Here is a 25,112-nt window from a genome sequence, read left to right as displayed (position 1 = left end):
AGCTCTGAATGCAGAGTGGAGTATAGCAGTTGCTGCCTGGGCGACCAGCTCTGAAGGCATCTCTGGGCCATCAGCAGCACAGAAGTAAGGGAGGTAATGTGAAAAGTGATATTTTCCAATATCACTTTTCACAGCAGACTTAGTCCCATGGCCACCCTTACTTCTGTGCTGCTGCTGGCACCTTGGGGGTGACATCCAGAGTCCTGCCGGCCTCCCAGTGAGGGTTTGGGAGGGTAGGGAGGAGAGCCGGGGTAGTGGGGCTCTAGCACAGCCCTTCTGCATGAGCTCCAGCCACCTGGGGCTGACAGCAAGAGCTCTTAGAATAATAATAATTAATAATAAAAAAACACACACAGCTCATGCCTCCCTTGACACATTCGTATGTCTCCCTTGGGAGGGCTGCCCTATAGTTTGAGAACCGCTGCTCTATGTGGTAGAATCTATTATCTGATATATCTGCATGATAGATGAGTTGACAAGTCTTCCTTTACTGTTTGCATCCAACACAATGAGGATCAAAGATGACCGCTTTTGTATACGGGAAATGGAAAGACAGCCCACCATTAGAGAATCTCTTCAACTTACCGCTTTTGGTGGGGGAACAGAAGGCTTAAAGCTTATGCTTCGGTGCTGTGAACTCCAGAAGCACTTACATGCAAGCCCAAAATACACTGCTTTTATGTCCTCTTGTGAATCCAGATGTTCAGTGCAAGGCTGTAAAAAGGACTGGCTGCCAATGCAATTTTATTTTAATGTCTGCTCTTATCCATTAGACTCTCATCAAGGCCAGCATTCCACAAGGAATACATAATTCTCTTCATATACTCTGGTCTGTAGCTCAACCAAAGAAGTCCATCTTTTTTTTTTTTTTAAATGATGCATCTATATGTGATGCATCTGTGATCCAATCAATTGCTGGTTTTCCTTGAGAGTCAGGAAGGTGAAGCAAGATAGCGCATTCATTCTCAGATCTCTGGCCTAAGTTAAACAGACTGATAGACTAAAGAATACGCTATTATTTTTCTCCAGGAGGTGGTAGCTTCTAGTTCAGGGGTGGCCAGCCTGAGAAGGAGCCAGAATTTACCAATGTACATTGCCAAAGAGCCACAGTAATATGCCAGCAGCCCCACTGATCAGCACCTCACCCTCCCTCCCCATCAGCTGTTTCATGGGGTACAGGAGGATCTGGGGGGGGAGGGGCAAGGAGTGAGGGCATGGCAGGCTCAGGGGAGGGGTCGGGAAGAGATGGAGTGGGGGCAGAGCCTGTGGCAGAACCAGGGGTTGAGCAGTGAGCAGCCCCCAGCACACTGGAAAGTTGGTGCCTGTAGTTCCAGTCCCAGAGTTGGTGCCTATACAAGGAGCCGCATATTAACTTCTGAAGAGCTGCATATGGCTCCGGAGCCACAAGTTGGCCATCCCTGTTTCCCAACAGTGGGGCTCTCCAGAGACTGTACTTGACATAGAAAGGAAGGCTTATCTGTAACTAGCAGTCTCAAATTACTTTAATTCTGCAGATCTATAATTTAAAATTCTCTTTCCTGCTTCTCAGGGAGTCGTTAGCTATTTTGAATATCTAAAATAACTGAGGGAGACTGGGCCATGGTCCCTTTAGGTAGCCTCACATTCAATTTGGATCTATAAAAGGAACCGTAAGTTTGACCTAAGGCGCATATCTGCTGCAGGTGTCTGTGGAGACAGTGTACGTGTATGGTACTCAAATTCAAGTTAGTGTGATTATTCACATTTTTGCCTGTTGACTGTATAGGACATACTTGCCAAAATTAATTGTTTAAGTTTCTAAAGTGATTTAGATTGTAATAGGTTACTTTGATGCTTTTTCTTGATTTTTCTCTAAACAGGTGGTTCTCTCGCTGTGTCTTCCAAGAGCGTGGACAAGAACTTGTGGATGGACTCAAGGTCTGCTTGCAAGGTAAAGTTTTTTCTTCCTTCAACAGAAAAGGCCGAATGGGTGGCAGTTGTTCCTTCTCAGAACAGGATTCTGTGTTCCATTGAGTAAAACATCAAATTACACTTGAGTAAAAATAGATTGGACGTTTATATATAATCACTGACAATTATCAGATTGTTTGTGTAGCGTCTCCTAATTTGCATGGTCCTAACTGATACCTTAATTGCTATATGCAGTGTTGTTGTTGCCATGTTGATCCCAGGATATTAGAGAGAGAAGGTGGGTGAGGTAATATCTTTTTATTGGGCCAACTTCTGTAGATTTATATATATATATATATATATATATATATATATATATATATATATATATATATATATATATATATATATATATATATATATATATATATATATGAGACGGGGAGAGAGAGAGGAGGAGGGAGGAAAAAAAAGAACCAACGAACACTCCTTTTCAGAGAAGACAGTCCAATAAAAGCCATTCCCTTGTCACTGTAATTGTCAACAGGGACGTAAGCTATATCTGAACTACGAGCACCACGGTGGCACAGCTGTGGCATTGCAGCTATGCTGCTGTAATACTTGATACAGCAATAGAAGGGGTTTTTCTGTTGTAGTAAATCCACCCCCTTGAGAGGCAATAGTTAGGATGATGGAAGAATTGTCCCATCAGCCTAGCGATGTGTACACTGGAGCTTAGATCAACTTACTTACGTTTCTCAGGGGAGTAGATTTTTCAAGGCTTCACAATTTATTGCCATTCATTGAGTAATACAGATCCATTCTGAATTTTAACTTCTGAAAGACATTCCCATTATAGTTGCATAACTTTAATTTGCTTTTCTTAAAGCTGCTTTAAGAGCCTGGTTCAGCGGCAATAACCATATGCCCTCTCGCATTATCGTGTATCGTGATGGTGTAGGAGATGGTCAGCTAAAAACCTTGGTTAACTATGAAGTACCCCAGTTTTTGGATTGCTTGAAATCTGTTGGTAAAGATTATAAGTAAGTCTCTTATGATGCATGCAGTGATGCAATGAAAGGCTTTAGTGATATAAAATGTGCACTGTCATGCTTCAGAAAAGCAATAAGGCTGCTACAAGATTGTATACCTCTTCTTTACACTAGTGTGCACTTGTATCAGATAATCTAGTAACTGACGCAAACAGCTTCTTTCTTACTCATTCAGTTTTTATTATATTGGGTATTCTTTTACAAAGAGCATACCTCATGTTGATATGATATGTAACTAGATAATTCCATAAGGATATCCTTACTCCTTTTTATGCTTGTGATGTTACGTCTTTGATGTACATATAAATTATGATTTCTCCCTTTGAACTATCCGGTCACACCTCATCATGACCACATGTGAATTCTAGGTTAATCATGCTTCCCTCTTTTGGAAGGATTACCAGTTATCTAGTTATTTGCATTCTCATAGTCCTCCATCTTCAGTAGTTTGGGTAATAGCCTTAAATTAGCTCTAAAGTCTGTCAATGCTGGTACAACCGAGTATTGAAACTGTCACTGGAACAAAACAGCATGCTAAACAAAAATAGGCCAGTTGCTGTCAGGGGTGATGGAAATACTTACTTTTTTTCTCTATTTAGCATCTGGCAATATTTTTTCTGCATATATTTTTAGTGTATATCAATAGATGTGTGCCATGTTGAGTACACCTAAAATAAGGGAGAGGAAGAGAAGAAACCTTATATAGTATAAGAACTGTTGTAGGGAAAACTTCTACTCTTATGGTCCCAGGTGTTTGCAGCTATGCAAGTGAAAAAGTTAATTTGGTACCATGGTAATGAATTATGCTGAAATACCTGAATAGAAGCAATATATTAAGTGAAAGCTTAAAATACTAAAACCTGCAAATTATAGTTTATTTAGAAGTCTGGTTTCTAATGGATCGGTAAAGATGTAGTTTCCAAAATTTATTTTAAAGAACTTTAATGGGAAAGTTCTTTAAATTGAAGTTTCAAAAATTGCTCTTATGTTGCTCATATAATCTTTTCTAGCCCAAGACTTACAGTAATAGTGGTGAAGAAACGAGTGAATACTAGGTTCTTTGCACAGGCTGGTGGAAGACTTCAGAATCCACCCCCTGGTACAGTTATTGATGTAGAGGTTACCCGACCGGAATGGTAAGTAATGCTTTAGGGAGATAATAGCTCTTTGATGGTAGGAATCAGTTGTTTGGCTTGCATCCTGCTACCAAAAATGGAATCTGATGCTCACTCAAAAGAAATGAGTAGGCCAAATTGGATGTACTGTTAACATGACTGTAAAAATGGCATTGCTAGCTGGCAAATTTATGTAAATAATCTTTCATACTTCCTCACTCTGCAAGTTCTTGTTGTCCACCACTGAAAAACCAACCTGGAATATGTGTACTTCCTGGCTGTTGCCTTTTCTCCCAGTAATAACCAAATTCTGAATGTAGAATATTTGTGTTGGTGTATGAGCCATAAAATAATCCTGCTCACTCTCCCAATATCAATTAATTCTTCACTGCTAACAGTAATGAATTTTAAGTAAAACATTCTGAGTACATACAGTGAGCAAAACTGAGTAATAATGAGAGATACAACATTTCTGAAAACTTAGAAGGCAAGGAAAAAACAGTTTCCCTCCACCTCCTCCCTGTTTTTATTGGGGGGGACAAATTATGGGAAAAATCAAAATATCTGCAATAATTACTTTTTCATTCTTTTAAGAATGAGAAATATATTATGTACAGTTTAGCTAGCACATAGAAAGTACTACTATGTATATTTATAAAAGCATAAATTTTCACATGATGCAGAAATTGGAGTATTCTGAAGTAGACAAGAAGCTAAGAGGAGTCAGATTGTGTTGTACAAAGGCCCTGCCACTATGTTGTAGGAGCAATATGTGTGAGAGATTCCCAGATTGCACTCTTGGACAAAATACCTTCATAGGTTCTGTTCTCTAACGTTAGAAAGTACTTTTTCTAGTTATCTAGTTCAAGATGTGTTGCTTGTTTAATAATCCAGTCAAATATTGTAACAATGCTAGGCATCACTAACATTACTACCTTTGAACCTTGGATCTAAGAGGTTTGCAGCAACATTCTTTCTATCTACCAATTAAGTCCTTCACTTGTACTTCTTCCTGATTTGTGAGTGGAGAGGCACTTAAAATCAACTGGTTTTGAGCAACTGTCTTAGCTGCAAGTTGAGGAATGTCTGACACAAGTGCTTTGTCTGATTCAGATACTGTGATTGCAGAAACGATTGGCTGTAGTCTTCAGAGAGTTCTACAGGTGAACCCAGAAATTATCCTCAAGTACAGTGTGTTGTACATTTTAACTACTTTAAAATCTTCTGTTATCACTGTTCCTTGAAGAGTCCTTCTTTGTTTTAATAAACTTTCAGGTGACATCTCTAGTTCCCCATCTTGTTTTGCTAGAAGTTTTACCATTTTATTCTTACCATGCTTTCCTTACTTTGTCTTAAAGACTGTATCTACAATATGCATAGTTTTCACATACTTTAGAACTTTTTTGCTGATTCATGGATCTTTTTGAGTGTTCCACTTCATGAAATCATTAAGAGGCAGACATAGGCCAGGAGAAACACCTCCTACTCCAGTATTATATGGCTATTTATGATGTCCCATGCTGCTTTCATATTGTTGGCATTGTCAGTCAGTCAACAAATAAATACTTTCCCACTTCCAATTTTCTCTAGTACCTCACATATTTCACTACTGATATACTCTGCAGCATGTCTGTTTTCATGCTCCTGTAATCTGTCCACCAAAAAACAAAACAAAACTGGTTGAGGTGTTATCACAAAGTTTGATTCCTTCCTCCAGTTCATTTGTCCACCCATAAGTAAGTACTACCAGGCAGTGCTCCATTGATATTTTGTTCTTGTACAATTTGTATTCTACAGTCAGAATATGACTGTGTCAGAGGCTTGCTCAAAGAACATTTGCTGGGTAACAGGTATGATTGCTTTAATAGTTTAAATGCTGCCTGCCAATAACTGTTTTCAGTTACTGATAATGGAGTACCAGAAGCATATATCGCTCTTGCCAGACCTTGGTCAAATTTTTATTTATTATCAGGTTTCATCTTATCTATAAATTAAGTCATTATTGGGAGTCTTTTGGATATAGTTGATTGAGATAAGATGTTTTCCTGACGATTGATTGAGTTGAACTTGTACAACACTTTCAGACAGTGATGTTGCAGAAGCAGGAGTACTTCTGGATTTAAGAACACTTTGTTGCAAGTACAACTGCTCTGTGTTCCCTTCCTCACGCTCTTCTTCTTGATGTTCATTTCCACTCATGATGGATTTTTTTTAATGTCTGCAGGACACTTCATACATGCAGAGATGTTTTTGGTCATCCTGGTAATATTTGGAAATGCATAGTTCCATTGGCAATGTTTACAAAATACAGGTTCTGTTTTGTTTGATTAACTTGGTGTGGAAAAGATTCTTTCCATATGTTAGAAGACTGTCACACTATTTTTGCTGAGGGAGGAGAGAGGGAAAAAAAAAAACTCCTCCCTACCAGTTGCAGTTGGTTCCTGCTGTGGATCTAGGGGGACTCGGAGGAGGATCTACCCCTGCTCTCAGGATTCTCCTCCAATGCCCTGCAGGTGCACACCTCTTGCTATCTGCCCGGCAGGCAGCAGACTGTTTATTTCCCTGCAGGACTGATGTCTCTCTGGCATGAGTGGGCTGCTCACCAGGGCCAGTGAGGAGCACCTTTAGGGTAGCAGCTGCTTCCATTTCCAGAACAGAGGTTGGCAGGAAGCAATCCACACGAAAGGTCCCTGTACTCTCTCCTGCTATCTAGTAAAAAGGGCAGTGCGCGCCAATGACTGGGGGCTCCAATATGCCCCAGGGCTTACATCAGTGTATATATGGTGTATAGTCCTGCTAGTATATAGGAGTTGTAATTGCCTAATACTATAGGATTTGAAATAAAGTAATTTCATTTGAAATACTTATTAGGGGGAGTTTTTTCTGAAAGTTTCCTTCTTATCCTGACCCTCACATCTTTAGTAATAACTAGCAATTGTAGAGAGCTTTTCATTCCTAGACTTCCAAGAGCATGTGTATAGACGAGGAATCTGAAGTATAAAAGAAATGAATTATCTAGTGTCACACAGGAAGTCAGTTGCAGAGCTGGAAATAAGCAGCTAGTTTCCTGACTCCAGTGTGTTGGGATGATGGTATGAGAAATAACAATTTTTACACAGGCCTAGTCTACACCTAAAATGTTAGGTCAACTCAGTTGCGTCACTCAGTGGGATAGACCTAACCTCTGGTGTAGATAGTTCTAGGTCAACAGAAAAATTCTTCTGTCAACCTAACTACCATCTCTCGGGGAGGTGAATTACACTACTCTGACAGGAGAGCCCCTCCCATCAGGGTAGATGGTGTCTACACTGAAGCTCTGTTACTACATTTCAGGTGTAGACAAACCCATAGGAATTTCGGAACATAACTGTACTTAAAAGGTTGTTACAAAACCTAATGTTAAATCTTGGACTGCATGTAAATTTGCAGGAAAACATACAGATTCTGTTGGAGTGTGTAGCTTGTATTCATTAAGGAGCAGTGGTCTACCACCAATAAAATAATTGGATAGGAGGATAGAGGTTGGAGGGAATGGGAGAAGAGAAGGGTAATTTAAGGATTCTAACAAAGATGAGGACTTTTTATTTTATTTTATTTTTAAATTGCCAGTGTGTTTGGTAGTATCTTATACCCATATTACACAGAAAACTATGTTAAAAGAACGTAAGTAAGGTTGCAAAGTCAAGCACTCAAAAATTAAGAAAGGACAGAATTAAGATTTCCTGTGTAACCTTAATTCAGCCCCCTTGTGCATGTGTTATGGTACAATCCTTAATTATATAGTTTTTTCCACAAGACCGCTGCTTCTTTTATGTACACTTAATGAACAGATGTTTAATGTCTTGTCTTGTTTTCCTCTTACTGTTCAGTGGGCGGTCCCATGCCTTATTTATTGAACACTCTTCTGAAGGCAGAATTATTCATTCCTTCATGGGTTTTTCTGTGCGAAATGCTTACCAACGTTAATTTATTTTCACACATCCCCAGTGAGATATGTGGATATCATTATCATCATCCCCTTTTTACAGACTGGGAACTGGGGCACAGAAAGATTAAGGTCAAAAGTATCCACTGACTGGGTGCCCAATTTGAGACACCTAGAATATGATTTTTTTCAGAGTACTTAGCATTATATAGCACTTTATATGTTCCAGGTACAGCTCTGCCTGACATTAATGGCACTTGATGGTTCCAACACACAGAGAATTCCTACTCTGAGGAGGTGAAAGAAGTATTATATAGTAGAAAACCAACGACATGTTACATTTACATTTAAAAGTGGAAAAGAGTCCACATCTGGTGTACTTCGAAACAAATAACCCATCTTCCCTCCCATTAATACTAAATTACATCCAACACCTCAAAGAGATGGGACTGTATCTCAGCTTGCTAAAGGTGCACTTCGTGGCCAAAACTGTCTTCCACCAATAGATAGATATTCAGGATTTGCACACCCGTCAACGAAGAGGTTCCTCAAAGGTATGAGTAACCTCTACCCATAAATCAGCCATCCCCCATCAACATGGGACCTTAATTTAGTCCTCAGGACCCTAACCTTTTGAATCCATGGCTGCATGCTCCCTTGTGCATCTGTTCACGAAGACAGCTTTCCTAGTAGCCATCTCCTTGGTGTGAGGAATAGGAGAAATAGTGGCTCTAATGGCACACCCTCCCTTCACTATTTTCTTTAAGGACAAAGTCTCACTGGGACCACAACCAAGGTTCCTCCCTGAAGTAGCCTTCTTTCCATATGAACCAGTTTATTCACCTTTCAGCCGTCGTCCCAAAGTCTGGGTTGTTGCGGTGAGGCAATACTACATATGCTGGATGTCAGGAGAGCCTTGGCATTCTACTTGGACAGGACAAAGGAATTTAGGAAATCCTCTAAGCTGTTCTTCTCCATTGCAGAACACGCCAATGATTCTGCAATATCATCTCAAAGTCTCTCAAACTGCATTAACCAGTGCTATGGTGCCTATAATCTGCAGCCTCCATCTGGTATACAAACACACTCCATACGCTTGCTGACAGCAGAGTAATGGTGAGGCTCAGGAATCTTGGATTCACTCCAGGCTCTGGAGAAGAGGTCTAGCAGTCTTACTCCTTGTGCTCGGTCCTGTCCCTCACATGCTTGACCCCTGGTCTGTTCCTGTCAGAACTGTATCTCCTTACCCCCTGCTCCTTATTCCGGTCTCCTTGCATGGCCAGTCTTAGTCTCCCCACTAAATTCCCAGTCTCCCTTCCTGGTCTCCAAGTCCATCTCCTTACCCAGCCAGTCCCGGTTCCCACTCCAGCCCCTTGCCTGAGCGGTCTCCCTTTCCTCAACCTGTACTCATGTTTTCCTCCAGTTCCCCTCTCCCCATGCTCCCTAGGCTCCTTGTCTCACTCTGCTCCTTTCACCAGACCATCTGTTACCTGTCTGTGTTTGAACTGGGTAGCTTCCTCCTCAATGTTGCCGGGGTCCAGTGTGGTGGAATTGAGACCAGAGGCAAGACAGTCTCCCTGCTCTAAGTTCTAGTGTCTGGACTCAGACCCTGTATAGGCTGCAGCCACTCAGAGTAGCACTTGTCAGGAAAGTCCTGCTTAGCCCTAAGCTTGAATATGCCCAGGGTGAACAGAATCTCTTCTGAGATTTTAGCTGTTAAACTCTGTCTCTATTCAGCAAGTGCAAACTGCAATTTTTCAGACTCAGGTTGTCCAATTTTGAGTGGATTCTCACATGGATGGCAAAAAGCATATCCTGGTACAAAGGCCACCGCCTATCAGATTTCAAGTCCCAGCTCCAGAGCTTGGAGTTGCTATAGCAGTTGAAAGAAAATATCTCAAGAATTTAATATGGTCAAAACCAATATTTTTTTCCCTAACCTCATTATTGGAAGCAGCTGAACCATTTTGGCTGACATTTATAAAACTTCAGCTTGAACGGTTGAAGTTTGACAAAGTTATAAGCAACTGAAAAGAGGGTCTTGTACCTGAAGGTATCAGGCAACCTTAATAGACTGTTAACTGCAGAGCCTATAATGTATACAAAACTTGCCGCCTCTTTCTCACTTGCTTGTTGTGCTTACCATGCTGTAGTTCTACAAATGCAAATAGATTTTTTTTAAAATGTCCGGTAAATTGATTTAAAGGCAAACTTTATATTTTGTGTGAAGGGCTTGGATTTGCATACAATTCCTGGTTTTGTATTTTTTTTCTTCAATTTACAGGTATGATTTTTTTATTGTGAGTCAGGCTGTGAGAAGTGGTAGTGTTTCACCAACCCACTACAATGTAATCTATGACAACAGTGCATTGAAACCGGATCATATGCAACGTTTAACTTACAAGCTCTGCCACATGTACTATAACTGGCCAGTAAGTATCTGCTTCTGCAATGCATAAGTGCAAAACAAAAAAAGATGCTTTTTTCCTGTCCAGGAGTGATATTCTGAGTATATCATGTTAAATAGCCCTTATTTTGGGGTTAAGGCTGCAAATCTTTGGGAGAGGGGAAACCATGAATAAAAAACTGCATACTTAATATGCATAGGAGTTTTTGCTTCCAGAGCAATGACCTGGTTATTATTTGGCCTTGAGCTTAAAGAGCTCATGCACCCATAAAGATTTAAAGTGATTTTAAGCTGCCTTGCTCAGCTGCTGTCTCTAGCCTAAACATTCTAGTCCTTACCGTCTGTACATGATCCCATAGTCTCTCACTGGAAAACTGTTTAACTCTGCTCCAGATAATTTAAATACTACTGGATTATTTTTACTAATCTGTACAATGTCAGACATTTTTGGGGTGCTGGGAAGGGACGGTAGTGCAATCTCGTCTCCTCCTGGGATTGCCTTAGGACCTCTTTCCCCATATTTGGCTGGCTGGTTGGTTGGTTGGTCTTGGTGGGATAAGGACTCTGGCTCACTTCTGAGAACTTATTAGAGCTGTAGGCATAGTATTCATAAATACTACACTGGAACTTCCATGACATGTTCAGATACCAGTGCAGGACTTACAAAATCAGATCTTTGCCTCCAGAAGTGTGCACCTGTTTCCTTTTTCTTAGTGTGAGCTTTGAAACACAATGGGAAACTAAGTGAAAGAAAAACGTAATTCATTTAAGATTGTACAGTTAAAACCAAGCTTGGGAACTGCAGAAATTAAGGTTCATATGATAGTGCAAACTCAGCCATAGTAGAGTAGTTTTCTTTTGTTAACTTGCACTTTACATGTATTGGTTTATAATCGAAAAGTGACTCAGGGTTCTGCTCCATGGTTTCAGAGACCTGATGGGGTTTTGCTTCCCATCTTAAACTCCCAAGCTTTTTTCAAATCCTTCATTTTAGACGTATTGCCCCTAAGTGGATCTACCTTCTCTGTTCCATAGTGTGAACTCTTAATGAAAAGCTTCACATCATCTTTTTGCAGTGAAAATAGCATTTAGTTCCCATACCGCCAGCTTTTTGTTAGCTAGGGAAATCTCCAAAACAGCTCCTGAGTCCGACCCCAATAGAGAAGGATGTCCAACACTAAGGGTTCTTGGCTACCATACTTTTTTCTGTTGGCTGAAGCTGTGCACTACACTAACTTGATAACAGATGGGCAAGACTCATCTCTGCCAGCGAAGTTCCACTTTACACCATGGTATTTCCACGACCTGGGCTGAGAAAGCTGACGCCTTCACAGTAGAAATCTGTAAGTCACTTACATGAACCTTGCATCACTCTTCAGTTATCTCATACCAGGTTGATATGGATAGCACAAACAAACTTAGCTCTTAAAGCTGCTTATTCAATAAAATTGCCATCTCTTATGGGTCTGCTCACTGCCTTCGTTCTCTGGAAACTTGTACAGGATGGGCGATGGAACGGCAAGGGGAAATTACATTCTGGTAATTCAGCTTGTTGAAGCTTGTCCCCCTCTTGTATTAGGAGGAGGAGTTGATTTTAAAGCAAACAAGGGCTGGTGGATGGGGTCTTAAGCAGAGTGGGAGGAGGGACTCAACCAATTGAATCTACTGATGAGTAATTTTTTCTTCCAACTGTAACCACCTTTTATGTAATTTAAAATATACAGACTATACAAGAATCTAGGAACATGTATGTATGCAATTTCTGACTTGAACTGTACAACCTCAATATTGAATTAATGTGACTTGCATTTGTGAAATGTTTCAGATTGCCTGCCACACACAAGCACTTCTGTGTGGATTTTTTACATATGGAAAATGTATAAACTATGTGTACACAATTTTTATATTTATTATACAATATATTTGACACCAAGGGAAAAACAAATGTCATAAATACAAACTTTGAATTTCAAATTTTTGTTAGTGTTTAGCTTTTACTGAATGTGTTTGTTAAATGGCTTGCTTCTTCTGTAGGGTGTCATCAGAGTGCCTGCTCCTTGCCAGTACGCCCATAAACTGGCTTTTCTTGTGGGTCAGAGCATTCACAGAGAACCAAATTTGTCACTCTCAGACCGTTTATACTACCTTTGAGCTACAGAAGTGGATACAGTGAAGTTTGTGGGACTTTCTATGGTACCTGTTTTTCTTTCTTTCTTACTGAAGTTGTAGTTTTCTACAAAACTTTTTTGGTGCAAAAATACTAAATGTGCATGGGGAAAATGCATAACTTTGCACAAGGGTAGTGGTGTTTTCATTGTAGACAAAACTAAAATAATAGCATAAAAAGGCAATTCTGAGTAAGTTCAACTACCTTTTAAATTGACAAAGCAAAGTTAATATCTTCATACAGCCTACATGCTGATTTAAAAGCATTTTCCGTGTGTGTGTTGGGTTTTTTTGGGGGGGTGGGGGTGGGGAGGAGACTACAGACATCACAGTTGCTCTTGTGGGAATCTGTGCTTATGTGTACTTTATGATTTGAATACACTAGACATAAGTTGCACTAAGCTAAAGCAGACTTCTTTGGTTCCTGTACTAATTGTTGACATAGTAAAGCTAGATATGGCTATCAACTATATTGAAAAAAGGCAAGCTGTTGACCCTTAAATTTTGCATACCAGCTGTCTCCTAAAAAAGTATAGGCATTCTGCCCAGTGTTCTTAGTTATTAAGGCTCATTTTTGTGATGTTTCTTCCAGTCACTGTAAGCATGATGGAATGTCACTGTACTTGTCATTCTGATTTTCCTCTTGCATATGCTAATAAAGTTAAAATATTAAAAACTGGTTGGTGCTAGTTTCTTGCCAGTCTCAGCAACTGGAAAACATAGGCTTAACCAGTTACACCAAATCTTCTAACAGAAGTGCTCCCATGGACAATGAAAATAAAGTCATTTTATTGGTTAGTCAGACAATAGAAGTTAGAAATGAAAAATACATATTTGAAATGGACTGGATGACCTGCAAGAGCAGGACTGGTTCCCACTTGTTGGCCCAGTCTACTTTGAAGTCTCATTGATGGGGCTTCCACCAGTTCCCTTGAGCAATTGGTGGAACAGATAAAGTCAGTGTTTTCTATCTGCATAGACAAAATATCCATGAAGATGTAGACAGGGCCCTCAAATGTTCTGTGATATTTAGCCCAATTATCCCTTTCTTTAATTTCATCTCACTACTTCCGATTACTCCTTTATGTGATCCAAAATAACTTCTGCAGCAGTTTCACTTTTTCGTGCTCATTGACTAGCACTTGGTGTTGTAATATTTGGGTTGCTGTGCTAATATAATATGGACATATGAAAACTAAGACTTTTCAAGTATTTCCATAACTAGTTTAAAATTTAAACTAAGTTGTATAAATTCTGACGTGAAGTAAAGTACTGTAGCTTAGAACCACAAGTATCATCCATTTGTTATTCTTTCAGGTACTTCCTGTGTACTTTTTATATAAAAAGCATCACCAAGCAAAATCATAGTAGCTTACTTATGTGGATGTCTTTTTGGATTAGTTAAGACTGTTTTATTAGAAAGGTACATTAGTTCTAATTACTACAATGAGCTTATATTTAAACAAACTTGAAAGTTCTTCCTTTCTCTTGATAAATTTCAATAAAGTTTTGTTTAAAATATTGCATTTGTTTGCTCATATTACTTTTATATACAAATATAGTTTGAACCATATAAGAAGCCAACCTTTTAAATGCCCTCCTATATGAAGGCCCCGTAGCATCTTCTAACATGTGTACAGCATCCATCTTTGCGTATCCCCTTGTTTAAAGCAAAGATTTGTTGCTTAAAATCTGGTGGTTTTGGAAAATGGCCTAAATTAAAATGACACCTTATCCATAATCTACTGTGTTCAGTCATATCTGCTTGTTTTAGTAATAAAACAAGTTTTTACAGCAAGCCTTTCAGTGCCTGTATAGATAAGTAAATTGGTGTATTCTATTCCTCATTTGTATATTAATCCAAGTTGAATTTGCAGGTCTGGGATGCGAGTGAGGAAGGGTGTTGGAAAAAAATATTTAGACTGAGCAAATGCAGTTTGGTATATTGAGTATACATGATCTGGAAATCATTTTTAGAGTTGCTTTTGGAGTAGAATTCTCCTTGAGATCAGAATTTTATTGTATATATTGCAACCAGTACTGGTGGAATGCAAAATTGCGCTTTATCTGGATGCACCATTTGGAATTAGAATGCTGTATTATCAAACTTCATTCTTCCAGTAACTGTTAAGGTTAAGTAGATATAATAATTTAAGAGTCAAGCCATTACAGACATTTCTGTAATGCTTGAGTTTTGAGATACAGTTACAAGTAAAAGCCATTACAGGGATGTTTTAACTTAAGTTTAATGTATTTTTGGTCTGGAAACATCCTGGGTGCTTTATTAAAAATTTAATGCATGGACACTAACATTATCTTTGATAATCTTCATGCTACTAGAAATAAACCAACAAAGTCAAATCTTTAACTTCTGGGGCTAGATTCAACAGTTCATTCTGGCCTTTCCCCATCCTCACAATCAAAAGTGGTCAGGGAAATTGCAGTAAAGGGCACTCCATTTGTGGAAGACACATAGCTAATAATGGGTAGTAAAGAACGATGGTGACATGTTCAGGAGTTGTGGTGAAATACAAAAAAGGGTGATGTTCCTAGTTATACCCATTAAACATTTTTGGTGGAAGGGAGGCATTTGACTCTCCATAATCTAAAAATATCTATAGGTAATTCTCCCATACATTTTGCAATGGAAGGTGTTCTGATGATTGCATTACAAATTGTAGATGGTCTCAGGTTGAGTGTCCATAGAATTACTCATCCTTTGAGCCAAAGCCCAGACGCTGTTAAAGATTAACATTTTAGTTTAGAGCTTGGTCCTGTGTATCTTAACTTGGTCTGTTGGCTTGTTAATGGTAAACAAATTAAAGCATCAGCGTTTGAACTGCAAACTGAGAAATTTTAGAACCCAAGGGCTCACTTAAGTATCCACGTTACTTTAACTGTAGAGTAGCAATATACATACTGAACTGAACACTTCCACTGTTTAAAATGCACTAAGTAAATAGTACCAAAAAAGCAGAACTGCACATAATATTAAACAATGCGTACAGGCATGGTCTACCCAGTTGTTCTGAACTTAAGGGAACTGGCTTCCCCAACAAACTCTACTGAGTACGGTGCAGCTTTTTTACTAAGATGGAAAGGCTGATATGAAACAGAGGGTCAGGGAGGAGTGATCATTAAGTGATAGAAATTATATATAAACACAAATGTCCTGGACCAGGATTATCTTCAAGGGCAGTTAATACATGTTACAGCTATATTGTCACTGCAACAAATCTGTCAACTAACTGATTTTCTTTTTAATCAGTAGTGGTCACTATAAGCTCCTTTATGGAGCTTGACTCTCTTGTATTCTTAGGACCTTCTCTTCTAGATATCTGGAAGCAGCTAGTTAGTTAAAGAACTTCTTTACCTGAAAATTATTCTCTGCATTGCTGTACACTTGTCTGAATACCTTAACAGTGTTGGGATACAGCCTGCCATTAGCTAGTGTAATGTTTGATGTCATGCTTTTTTTTTTTTTTTTTTTTTAAGGGTAAGGGAAGGCTAGCACAGTGACTATTTAAAGTAACAAACATCCAGAACAAACATTCTACAAAATATCAAATTTATTTATATAAAATATTTTACACAATGAATAACTGTACACATGCACACGCCCACACAATACTTTACCACAAATTTAGGCCAGTAGTTTTCTTTAATTTCATAAATCTAGCACACAGTATCTTACAGTAATTTACATTATAATTCTTTGAAGACACAATGGGGAAAGCTTTGATCGTTCATTTATAAACCTTCCATAAATTACAAAAGAAAGGCAGTCTGAAAAGTATGTATAAACAGTAAAAACAATTTACAAATGGACAAGAATTACAAAATAGTAACTGCCAATGTCTGCCAGCAAGATTGTTTTAATCAAGAAGCCAATATTAGAATTAGTGTTTTGAAAGATTTGTACTGTATCAGTAGAGCCTTTTAACTGGCTACAGCTTGTGTGTATAACATACACCTCTTTCATTGCTGCATCTAGGACATGCATTTTATCTTGATTCTGACATCAACAACACAAAAAATGATTTTTTAAACTTAAAACTGCACTTCCACAAGAGAGAACACTTGGGGAGCAAAGATGATTATTGTTTAGAATACTGAAACGTTCACACTAGTGCCAGGAGCTATAAAACAAGATTTTGAATTATTAAAACACTGTGTGCATTCTCTGGATAGTTTAGGCGCTACCTCATGTTAGTATACTGAATGTTTGCTAAAGGAACTCATACAAATGTTTAAAAATTCATCCTGCACAACATTTTCAGCCTCCAAAAAATTACATCAGACATTAAATGGAGTCAATAACACATTACTTGATCTTAAACTACCATGTCTGTGAGGTTGAAAAGACATTTGAATACACAGTACATAGAAAGTATACGCTGTATATTTAGACAGTACGAATCATTGTGTATTAATAAGGCAAAACATCAAGGCTGAGTAAACTAGGAGTTTCAAGACCATTTTTGTTTAAGATAAACGTTAGGCTAGTTTGGAGTGAGCATTTTTGAAGAGGGCTCAAATAAGATTTTACTGCTTCCCCCAAAGTTAAAGGAGAATAAAGGCAGAGATTTATCCAATATTGTTAGAGGTGTGGAGGTGCCTTGAAATAAAAAGATGATATCCTTCTAGTCTTAATTCCTCAAAATCTTTTTTTGAAGAAAAACAGATATTGACAACATTGCTCTTTAGTAGCAACAAGTCCACTTCTTTTTTTCTTGCTGTTTTGATCAAACAAGTCACATAATTCTCTGGTGTTAAAATGCAAAGGTTCTGTAAAGATGTACGTTATAGTCATGAAAGCCCTAGTTTGAAGGGTTTTTTGTTTTTTTAAAAAAAACCATAGCTTGGAAGCTTTACAAGTTGTCCGGAAGTAAATGAATCATTTCACTGCACCCAGCTTTTTCAGCAGTTTCTTGCCTTTGGAAAGCAGCCCCTTTTTCTTTTTCGAGGACATTTCCCTGCCTCTCCCGGGACTACCAGAACCCATAGATGACGTAGGTGACCCAGAATGGAGATGGACTGTGGGAGATGGTGCTCTCCTTGATGTACCTGTATTCTCAGGAGGAACCTATTAGGTATATTATTTTAGTTTATTGAAGGTTTGAAAGCACTCATCATCAAGAAAGTTGGTAACAATTTTTGTCCTATTACCCACTTTAAAAAAAAAAAAAAAAAAAAGGGCTGGCTCAATTCTTCTTTCAATAGTTTTAAGTATGCCATAGGGAAATACAGACAATACATAAATACAGCTTCCCACAAATAAAATTGTGAGCAAAGGTATAGACAGCAAAAAATACACACTTCAGTGGGTCCTCAAGTTGGTTACATTTTTGAACAGAGCTGGAGACTCTTAACTTTGCCATCATTTTGGCAAAAATCACAAATTTTGTACTTCAGCACTCTTAAAATTAAACAGCAAAGTGGATTATATACTATAGATCCATCTATATACACCAAACAGTTTTCAGAAGGAATTATTGTATGTTCAAACTGTATATGATTATCACTTAAAATTTTTGATGTCCTTTGAACACGTTTTCTTAAAACAGGTTAGCATACTGTATATACGTATTTGAGAAGATGGCACACTGGTTGAAAGAAAGAGGGGAGGGGGGGAAAAAAAAAGCTAAAATGAACCTTAATTGCAATCAAAGAAAGCTTAAAGACCCTGATTGCTTGGTGTGTGCTGCAGCTATATGATTGCCAGGTGAAGCTAAACCCTTGTTGTACAATACTTAGAACATGACAGCATTCCTAAATATTTTAAACAAAGCTATTTTAATCATCAAAAGCACTTGAATGAAACTACTAAACTATTTATACGCATCCTATTGCAACTACTGTGCCCTGCTGACAAAATGTGGTACTGTATGTTGTTAGATGATACTGTATAAACCATGCCTCAGGGATCCCTGTTATCTTTAATGCCAGTTAAGACAACATTAATACATTTAGCAGTTTGCTGTCTTATTGTGCAACAGTTTATTAAGCAAAGGGACTTCAAGCCTACTTTGATTTTTAAATCAAGGTCTAATTCTAATGAAAAACAACTTGGTAAAGCACCCCAACGTACACCTGAAGATACCATATATTTAGTCTAATGCATTCATTGGGTGAGCTGCATGTTTCATATTGACACTTTTTATTGCATTGGTAAACCAAACCACTGCTAAAGTGTTTCATAAGCATTTGCACTGACACGGACAGTCCTAGTAAACTGTGGCATATGAGGGTGTGTGTGCATTATTTCAGAATTACTGAATGGATATAGTCATAGCAAACTGGGGTACAATTGATTGTGGGAAACAGATTTTAAGGCAGACAGTGTAAGCAGATTTTGTGATTACGTTTCAGAACTCTATACCCTTGTAAACTTCTGTACTTATCTGCTTACAACTCACTTGCTTATTATTTAAGGGTGGGTGTTGTGCTTTTTTCCTGTATTTAGGAACTTTATCTCAGGTTAGCTAACAATGCAATACGCAGCTTTTGTCTGTAGCACAATTAGACATTGAACACTTCTTTTGATGTAAACAGAAACATTTAGCTCATGGAGAAATATGTTCCAAGTGCTGACTTTCATAAAGTTAACCCTAATTAGATGGGGAAAAGAACCCTTAATAGCCATGTCAGAGGATTTCTTTGTCTCATGCAAACACTGAGTTACAAGTACATACAGTAAATGTCTGTATCCTGTTACTTTGGGGCCATTGATTTTGGAGACATATTTCTTTTTTTCACAGTTAAGTTTCAAGACTGTTGCATTAGATATTGTCAAGTGCCTTTAACTGATATCTTTATTGGTATCTTCAGTTGCTCACTTACGTGAAGGCTACATTGCCTTATTAAGGTGTGAAATGAACACTCTTCTTCTGTTTCCAAGCAGATGAGCAAAAAAATAAAAATATATATAAAATATATAATATATAAAAATATTGCAGTGATGAAACAAAACAAAAATGAAATACTCTGTACATGAATAATCTTTCATAAAGTGGAAGGTTTGGGCAGTTAACTGTTGTTAGTAGGACTAAATCTTAAAAGGGTTAAAATTATTGTTAATCAGCTATCTGTACATTTTATGTTTCAGGGAGTAGCTGTCCCACTCCTTCCCCATCCCCAGCTACTTTTCCTGTTTTAATCTAGGTAATGTGTATGTGTATAGTTTTAAGTTTGAGGAAGTAAGAACTTTCACTAGAAAAGGCTGATGAAGTTAAAATTTTATTTCATTCACCAGAATCTCTTAATTTAAAATTAGGTTCATAATTATAAATGTTCATGATAAATTAAAGATCAGTGCAATCTTTCCATATTTAAGATGACTCTTAAAAATACCTAAAATGGATATGTGGATTTTAAAATGTCATAAATAATATCCAAACTAAATGAGATGGTATAACATGGAAAAATTGAAAAAAAATTATTTTTTAGTGGAGTTGCTTACCCTTTTTGCTTTTGTACGCAGTGGTGTATCCTGAACATATCGTGATGGTGCATCAGAAAGATAGACTTCTACATCATCAGGCACTTCTTCAAGAAAGTTTGAAGGAACCAGCCCCTTCTGTCCATTAAGTTCACCCTGCAATATGATAAACAATTGCTTTTGCAGTTACTTACAAATATGAATGCCTGTAAACATGCAACACTCCTATGAGATAGAGAGCTACTCATCTGTATTTCATGAATGGAGAAATGAAGGGAGCAAAGAGCAAGTGACTTGCCCAAGATCACACACAAAATCTGATGGAGCTGGAAACAGAACTGAGATTTCCTGGCTCCGATCCTGTGATTGAGGTGCAAATTATCTTGCAAAAAAAGAGGCTAAAGAAAAGATAGGCAGAAAGTGTTCTGTAATTTCAGGTGAAGTTTATGGGTCCAGTATATTAAAAGAATGTGTTTAGATTACCTATGGTTAAGCTATGCGTCCACGTCTTTGACAATATCACTGTGGGGGCAGAGAAGGCTATGCCATGTATTGAGTAGCTAAGACCTTTTAATATCTTCTTTTGCATTTATTTTTTTGACTTTGCAAAGGGATGTGCAAGGCCCTCCACACCATTTCTGCCCTAGATAGCAGATGCACAAGGAAAAACAGGTGAAGCAGCCTCTTAGGGGTGTTTGCCCATTTCCTGTCCCTCCTGTGCAATATAGGATAGAGAAAGATGGAGAAAAGGTGCCATTTTCTTGTTTACATGGATCCAGGGGATGCAAACACCTTTGCAGCTGCTGGGGAGGGGCTGTGGCTCTAATTTCAGCAGACAACTGTTATTCCAGCTGCTAACCATGGGTCAGAGGGGTGTATTTCACCACCCCAGTTGCTCTGCACCTTTCCACCATAGAGCCGTAGTGCACAGGCTTTATGTAGATGGAGTGGATTTCACCCCATGCAAGTAACCATGGTTTACTAACAATCTCAGTGCAGTTCTAATCTGTGTCCCTTTACTGACTGGAGCCTGCAGCAAAAGGGTGGCTAGAAACATTTGATTGGAACAGTGTTACTTCAGCTGTGGTAGTTACAATTTTATTAGCTATTTGGGCATATATTCACATTGCCATGCTTCTCCCTTGCAGTTCAGATACACTTATTGCAGCTAAAGTCACTAGGCAAATGTTCTTGTTACTTGTAGAAATGTATGAACACAGCTACAAATCTGAGATGCAGGAACGGCGCTATTTACATTATCACTGTACCTAAGAATTAGGGCATAGCATCACTAAGTGGCATGTTTAATAAATTTGCTGATATAGTAAATATTCAAGATGAAATGATAACCTGAATGAAATCCTCCCAGATCATACTTAAATAGTAATTGGAGATGCTGTTAGTAGAATGAGCTATTAGAGACACTGGGACACTGTGCTTGATGTAGTTTAAGAAACCAAAGAAAAGAAAACTTACATAGTAAAACCCATCTTCATCTATTTCACCAAAGACAGTGATAATGTCTCCTGTACAAAAGGTAAGCTCAGCCTGTGGAAAGAGGAAGGTGACTGGTCATGCTGTGTTACTGTGCAAACATTAACATTTGCTGCACTGAGGGCACATCAGGTTCATAATTTTTTTCCAATCATGTTAGTAGACAATTGAATGAATCTGCATGTTGAATTAGAGAGCAAAATATTCTTCAGAACAAACCAGAAAGCTTTTTTTACTATCATACACTCGGCATTTTCTTGACAAACTGAACGTTAAATCCCTGGGTTCAGCTCATCCTAATGTGTGGGAGGAAATCACAGTAGGGATCCCCTTGTGGAGTTGGGGGTGAGATATGACCTCCTACAATCTGCCCCAGGATGCTGGTAACATAGCTCTATTGAAGCTGTGCTACCAAGGACACTTCCTCGCTGCAGCAGCCCCATACTCTCTGGGAGGTCACTCTTTTGGGGAATCTCTGCGGGGTCGGACAGAAGACACTGCATGACCACTTTGCCCCTGCACAGAGCTGGGCACAAACAGCAACCTTTTTGGAGAGGTGGAAGGAGGAGATGGGGGCCAGTGCTCCTGAAGCAGAGGGAGAGCTGAATGCAGAGCTGTGGGGACAATCTGGGCCCTGTTTATTTAAAGGCTTTACAGTTTTTCCAGTTTACGATAACAGAGAGAATGCTACAGAGTTTGAGAACTAGATCTGATTAAGTGATGGAGATAATATGAATTAGTAGGGTACCAAGACTTCCAAAGTGCCCTATGTAGAAAACTGTTCCACAGACAGGCTACAGTGCGTTTTAAGTAACAAATATGGGGAGATTGCAACCTTGGTAGGTATATTTTGCTTTGCCACATAACTTCATGAGTAGCTTGCTACTCCTAGCACAATGAGTTTGGCCTGCTCTCAAAAGCATGCTTCAAATTCTGTTTGCTGGAGGTGGAGGAGCTCCAAGATGACACTGAAGGTATCATATGCAGGGGAGAGAAAGAGAGCCTGGTGGACTGGGCCTAGTGCAAGACCCGAGGCCTGAACCATAGTCTGCAAAGTCAGGCCATATATTGAAGCAGATGCTTCCAGTTCACAGGAAGTTGGCACAGGCACTGCTAGCATTGCTAAAACACCGGCACTACTAAGAAGTAACAGATACTGGGTATGTGTGTGAACACACTCCAAAAGATTAGCACCAGATAAAAGGGTTTGACAGAAGTGATGAATAGGGGATGTTTTGCCCAAGACACCTGGAGCAAGACACAAGGTGAGGTAACAAGCAGATGTCATGAAACCCATAAATGGTACGTAAGTTGTGTTTGTCAGTCTATAAATGCTGGGGTGTTTTGCCTTAACCCTTTGTCCAGCCAAGGGGGGCAGTGGAAAGTCCCGCTGCTGAGCTGAGTCCATTGGGATGGGCATACATATTAGTGTATCTGTGACAATGGACAATAAAGCCGAGTGCCTTTACCACCGAGCTGCGTCTGTGGTCTTTCTGGGTAGTAATACCAAGGTCTGCTGGGCCAGCTATCTGCCCAGAGCTGGTACAGCACATGGAGAGAAGACACAGACACACCAACTGACAACTTCATAAACCGGCTTCATTGCCTGCTTTGTTGCTGATGGGAAATGCATGAGGGTACAGCATGGGTTCTCAACCCATGGCCAGTGGGCCACTTGTGGCCCAATCAGCACAAAGCTGCAGCCAGGTAACAACCTCAGGGCCATACAGGTAGTATATATATTGCGTGGATGTGGCCCACATAACACACACAGCTGCATATGTGGCCCACAAGTAAATAGGTTGAGAACCACTGGGGTAGAGGGAGGATAGACCCATGATGAAGATTTGGGAAACAGTCCATAATTTCTTAAGATACCATTAAAAGGACATGATGCAGACAGATTACACAGAGAGTTAGACATCATACATTTCCATGAAGCCAAGTGGATCACTAAGGGAGAAAATTTGGTATTTTATGAATGCATGTGTTAAGGATTTTTTGCATCTCCATGTTTCAAAATCAGTTGTGCTTCCGGCTACCTGCTTTTTGGAGTGAGTTGCGACACTTCTGACAATCATACTCTCTTAAGGAAGGATGGTAGGTGCATTTGGGATTAAATATTCTTTCCCTCTTCACTTTGGAAAATGTTTATTCCCATAATTTAAAATAATTTACCATATTTTCAGGTAGGCCTGTGATATAATACAATCATGATTTTCTTGGATCCACAAGGCAGCACAGCGGAGCCGAATACTGAAAGATGTTCATGAACATGTGTTTAAACCAAACCCATGAATTCAATGGATATATAAATGACAAACAAAAAAATTGTTTTTGTTTAAATCAATACCTCCACGTCAACGTTAGGAGAACTTTCTCTTGGATCATAATCGTATAGTGCCACCATCCTCCGTGTTGACACAGAATGCTGTCTGCCACTCCTTCTGTTCCTTTCTGTTCCAGTTAGAGGGAAAGGGGAGGAAAGCTATCAAAGTTATTTTGAAGAAAAAAAAAACAGCATGGTGCAATTTTTTCTTCTTGTTATTTTCTCAACAGTGTAGTAATCAACTCAAGACTATTTCTCTAGCAAGCTGGACAGGTGACCAAAGAGACATACCAAATCTATTAACATAGTCATGGATTCCTGATGCAAGCTGGACATCGAGTCCAAAGCAAGTCTTTAATTCTTAACAGCTGGGTTGATCCTACTGTTTCTAAATCATCTCAGCAATATATATATTGAAAGCTACTATTTGTTATGCCTTTTTTTAATCTTTGTGATTAGAAGAATCATCAGGTGCTACTCCCCAGGCTTTTGGATAGTAGATGTTCAGGATTCTATCCTGTTTCACTTCAAGCAGACTGTCACTGTTACTTGCTGGTCTTTTTTTCCTGCTAAAGCCAACAGGAATTTTGTGCCTGGCATTATTCTTCCCCTTCTTGGCAGGGTAGTTGGACAAGAAACAGAACTGTTCTCACTTGATCCAAGACAAGTGATTTATCAGTTTTTTTAAATGAATCTGAACGTTTCCGTAGTCTTGTGGTTACAGAAACACACTTTCAAGTATTCCATGAGTTTACAGCTTTCCTTAGCAGGCGACAGAAGGAAGGCGGTGAAACTTACAGCTTCCAGAAATTAGATGAAATGTTTATTGACTGACATTAAACATTTACAGGGAAGTCTGTGATGGGCTTAATTTTAAAACTGAATGAGAGCAGCATGATTCTTGCAGATGATGCCACAGCAAGAGAAACATGCTTGTTAGTGTTACTTACAACAGGCATAAAGGGCAGTTCTGATGAGCTAGAGAAGAGCATTATGAAGTGCGATAAAGGAAAACTGGTTAGGAGCAGCCTTAGGACTCTTGGTCCAATGAGCCTGGAGCATTCTAGGGTGGGGTAAGGTAGTAGGGGAAGACTTTCATCAGTGGGGAAGTATGCAGCATGCATGCACTCTGGCTTTCACACCTAATAGCTAGGAATGAAGCATTCAGTCAGAGGAGATTGCAGCACACACCCAGTCAAGGGGAACATAAGCAATCTCAGCTGCTGATGCAAGGAGGGATTTATACAGAGTGCAAGGAGAAGTCCAAAGTGAAGGGCTGGATTATTACATAGT

The 25,112-nt window shown here is 39.0% G+C and overlaps 2 protein-coding genes across 18 annotated transcripts in view; one reads left to right on the top strand and one right to left on the bottom strand.

Annotated features, from left to right (window-relative positions):
* The window catches only part of PIWIL1 (piwi like RNA-mediated gene silencing 1), a 49,064-nt gene extending 36,185 nt beyond the window's left edge, over window positions 1-12,879 (top strand). The window contains exons 17-21 of the mRNA XM_074972325.1: window positions 1,860-1,930; window positions 2,780-2,933; window positions 3,953-4,078; window positions 10,267-10,414; window positions 12,424-12,879. Of these exons, the coding sequence (XP_074828426.1) occupies window positions 1,860-1,930; window positions 2,780-2,933; window positions 3,953-4,078; window positions 10,267-10,414; window positions 12,424-12,540 (616 nt within the window). The 3' untranslated portion in view covers window positions 12,541-12,879. The remainder of the gene's footprint in view (window positions 1-1,859; window positions 1,931-2,779; window positions 2,934-3,952; window positions 4,079-10,266; window positions 10,415-12,423) is intronic.
* A 2,996-nt stretch (window positions 12,880-15,875) lies between these two features.
* RIMBP2 (RIMS binding protein 2) overlaps window positions 15,876-25,112 on the bottom strand; it is a 277,138-nt gene continuing 267,901 nt past the window's right edge. For 9 of the 17 annotated variants that reach the window (XM_074972300.1, XM_074972299.1, XM_074972303.1 and 6 more), the window contains 4 exons: window positions 23,844-23,947; window positions 21,473-21,544; window positions 20,018-20,152; window positions 15,876-17,641 (listed from right to left, as the gene is read on the bottom strand). In XM_074972300.1, coding sequence (XP_074828401.1) covers window positions 17,453-17,641; window positions 20,018-20,152; window positions 21,473-21,544; window positions 23,844-23,947 — 500 coding nt within the window. In that variant the 3' untranslated portion in view covers window positions 15,876-17,452. Of the gene's footprint in view, window positions 17,642-17,678; window positions 19,446-20,017; window positions 20,153-21,472; window positions 21,545-23,843; window positions 23,948-25,112 lie in introns of those variants that run through there. The other 8 variants (XM_074972311.1, XM_074972312.1, XM_074972313.1 and 5 more) reach the window with 5 other exon arrangements.

The sequence above is a fragment of the Natator depressus genome, chromosome 15, assembly GCF_965152275.1.
Source record: "Natator depressus isolate rNatDep1 chromosome 15, rNatDep2.hap1, whole genome shotgun sequence".
Taxonomy (NCBI): domain Eukaryota; kingdom Metazoa; phylum Chordata; order Testudines; family Cheloniidae; genus Natator; species Natator depressus.
The sequence above is the reverse complement of the archived record's forward strand: the minus strand, read 5'-3'. Positions and strand labels throughout refer to the sequence as shown.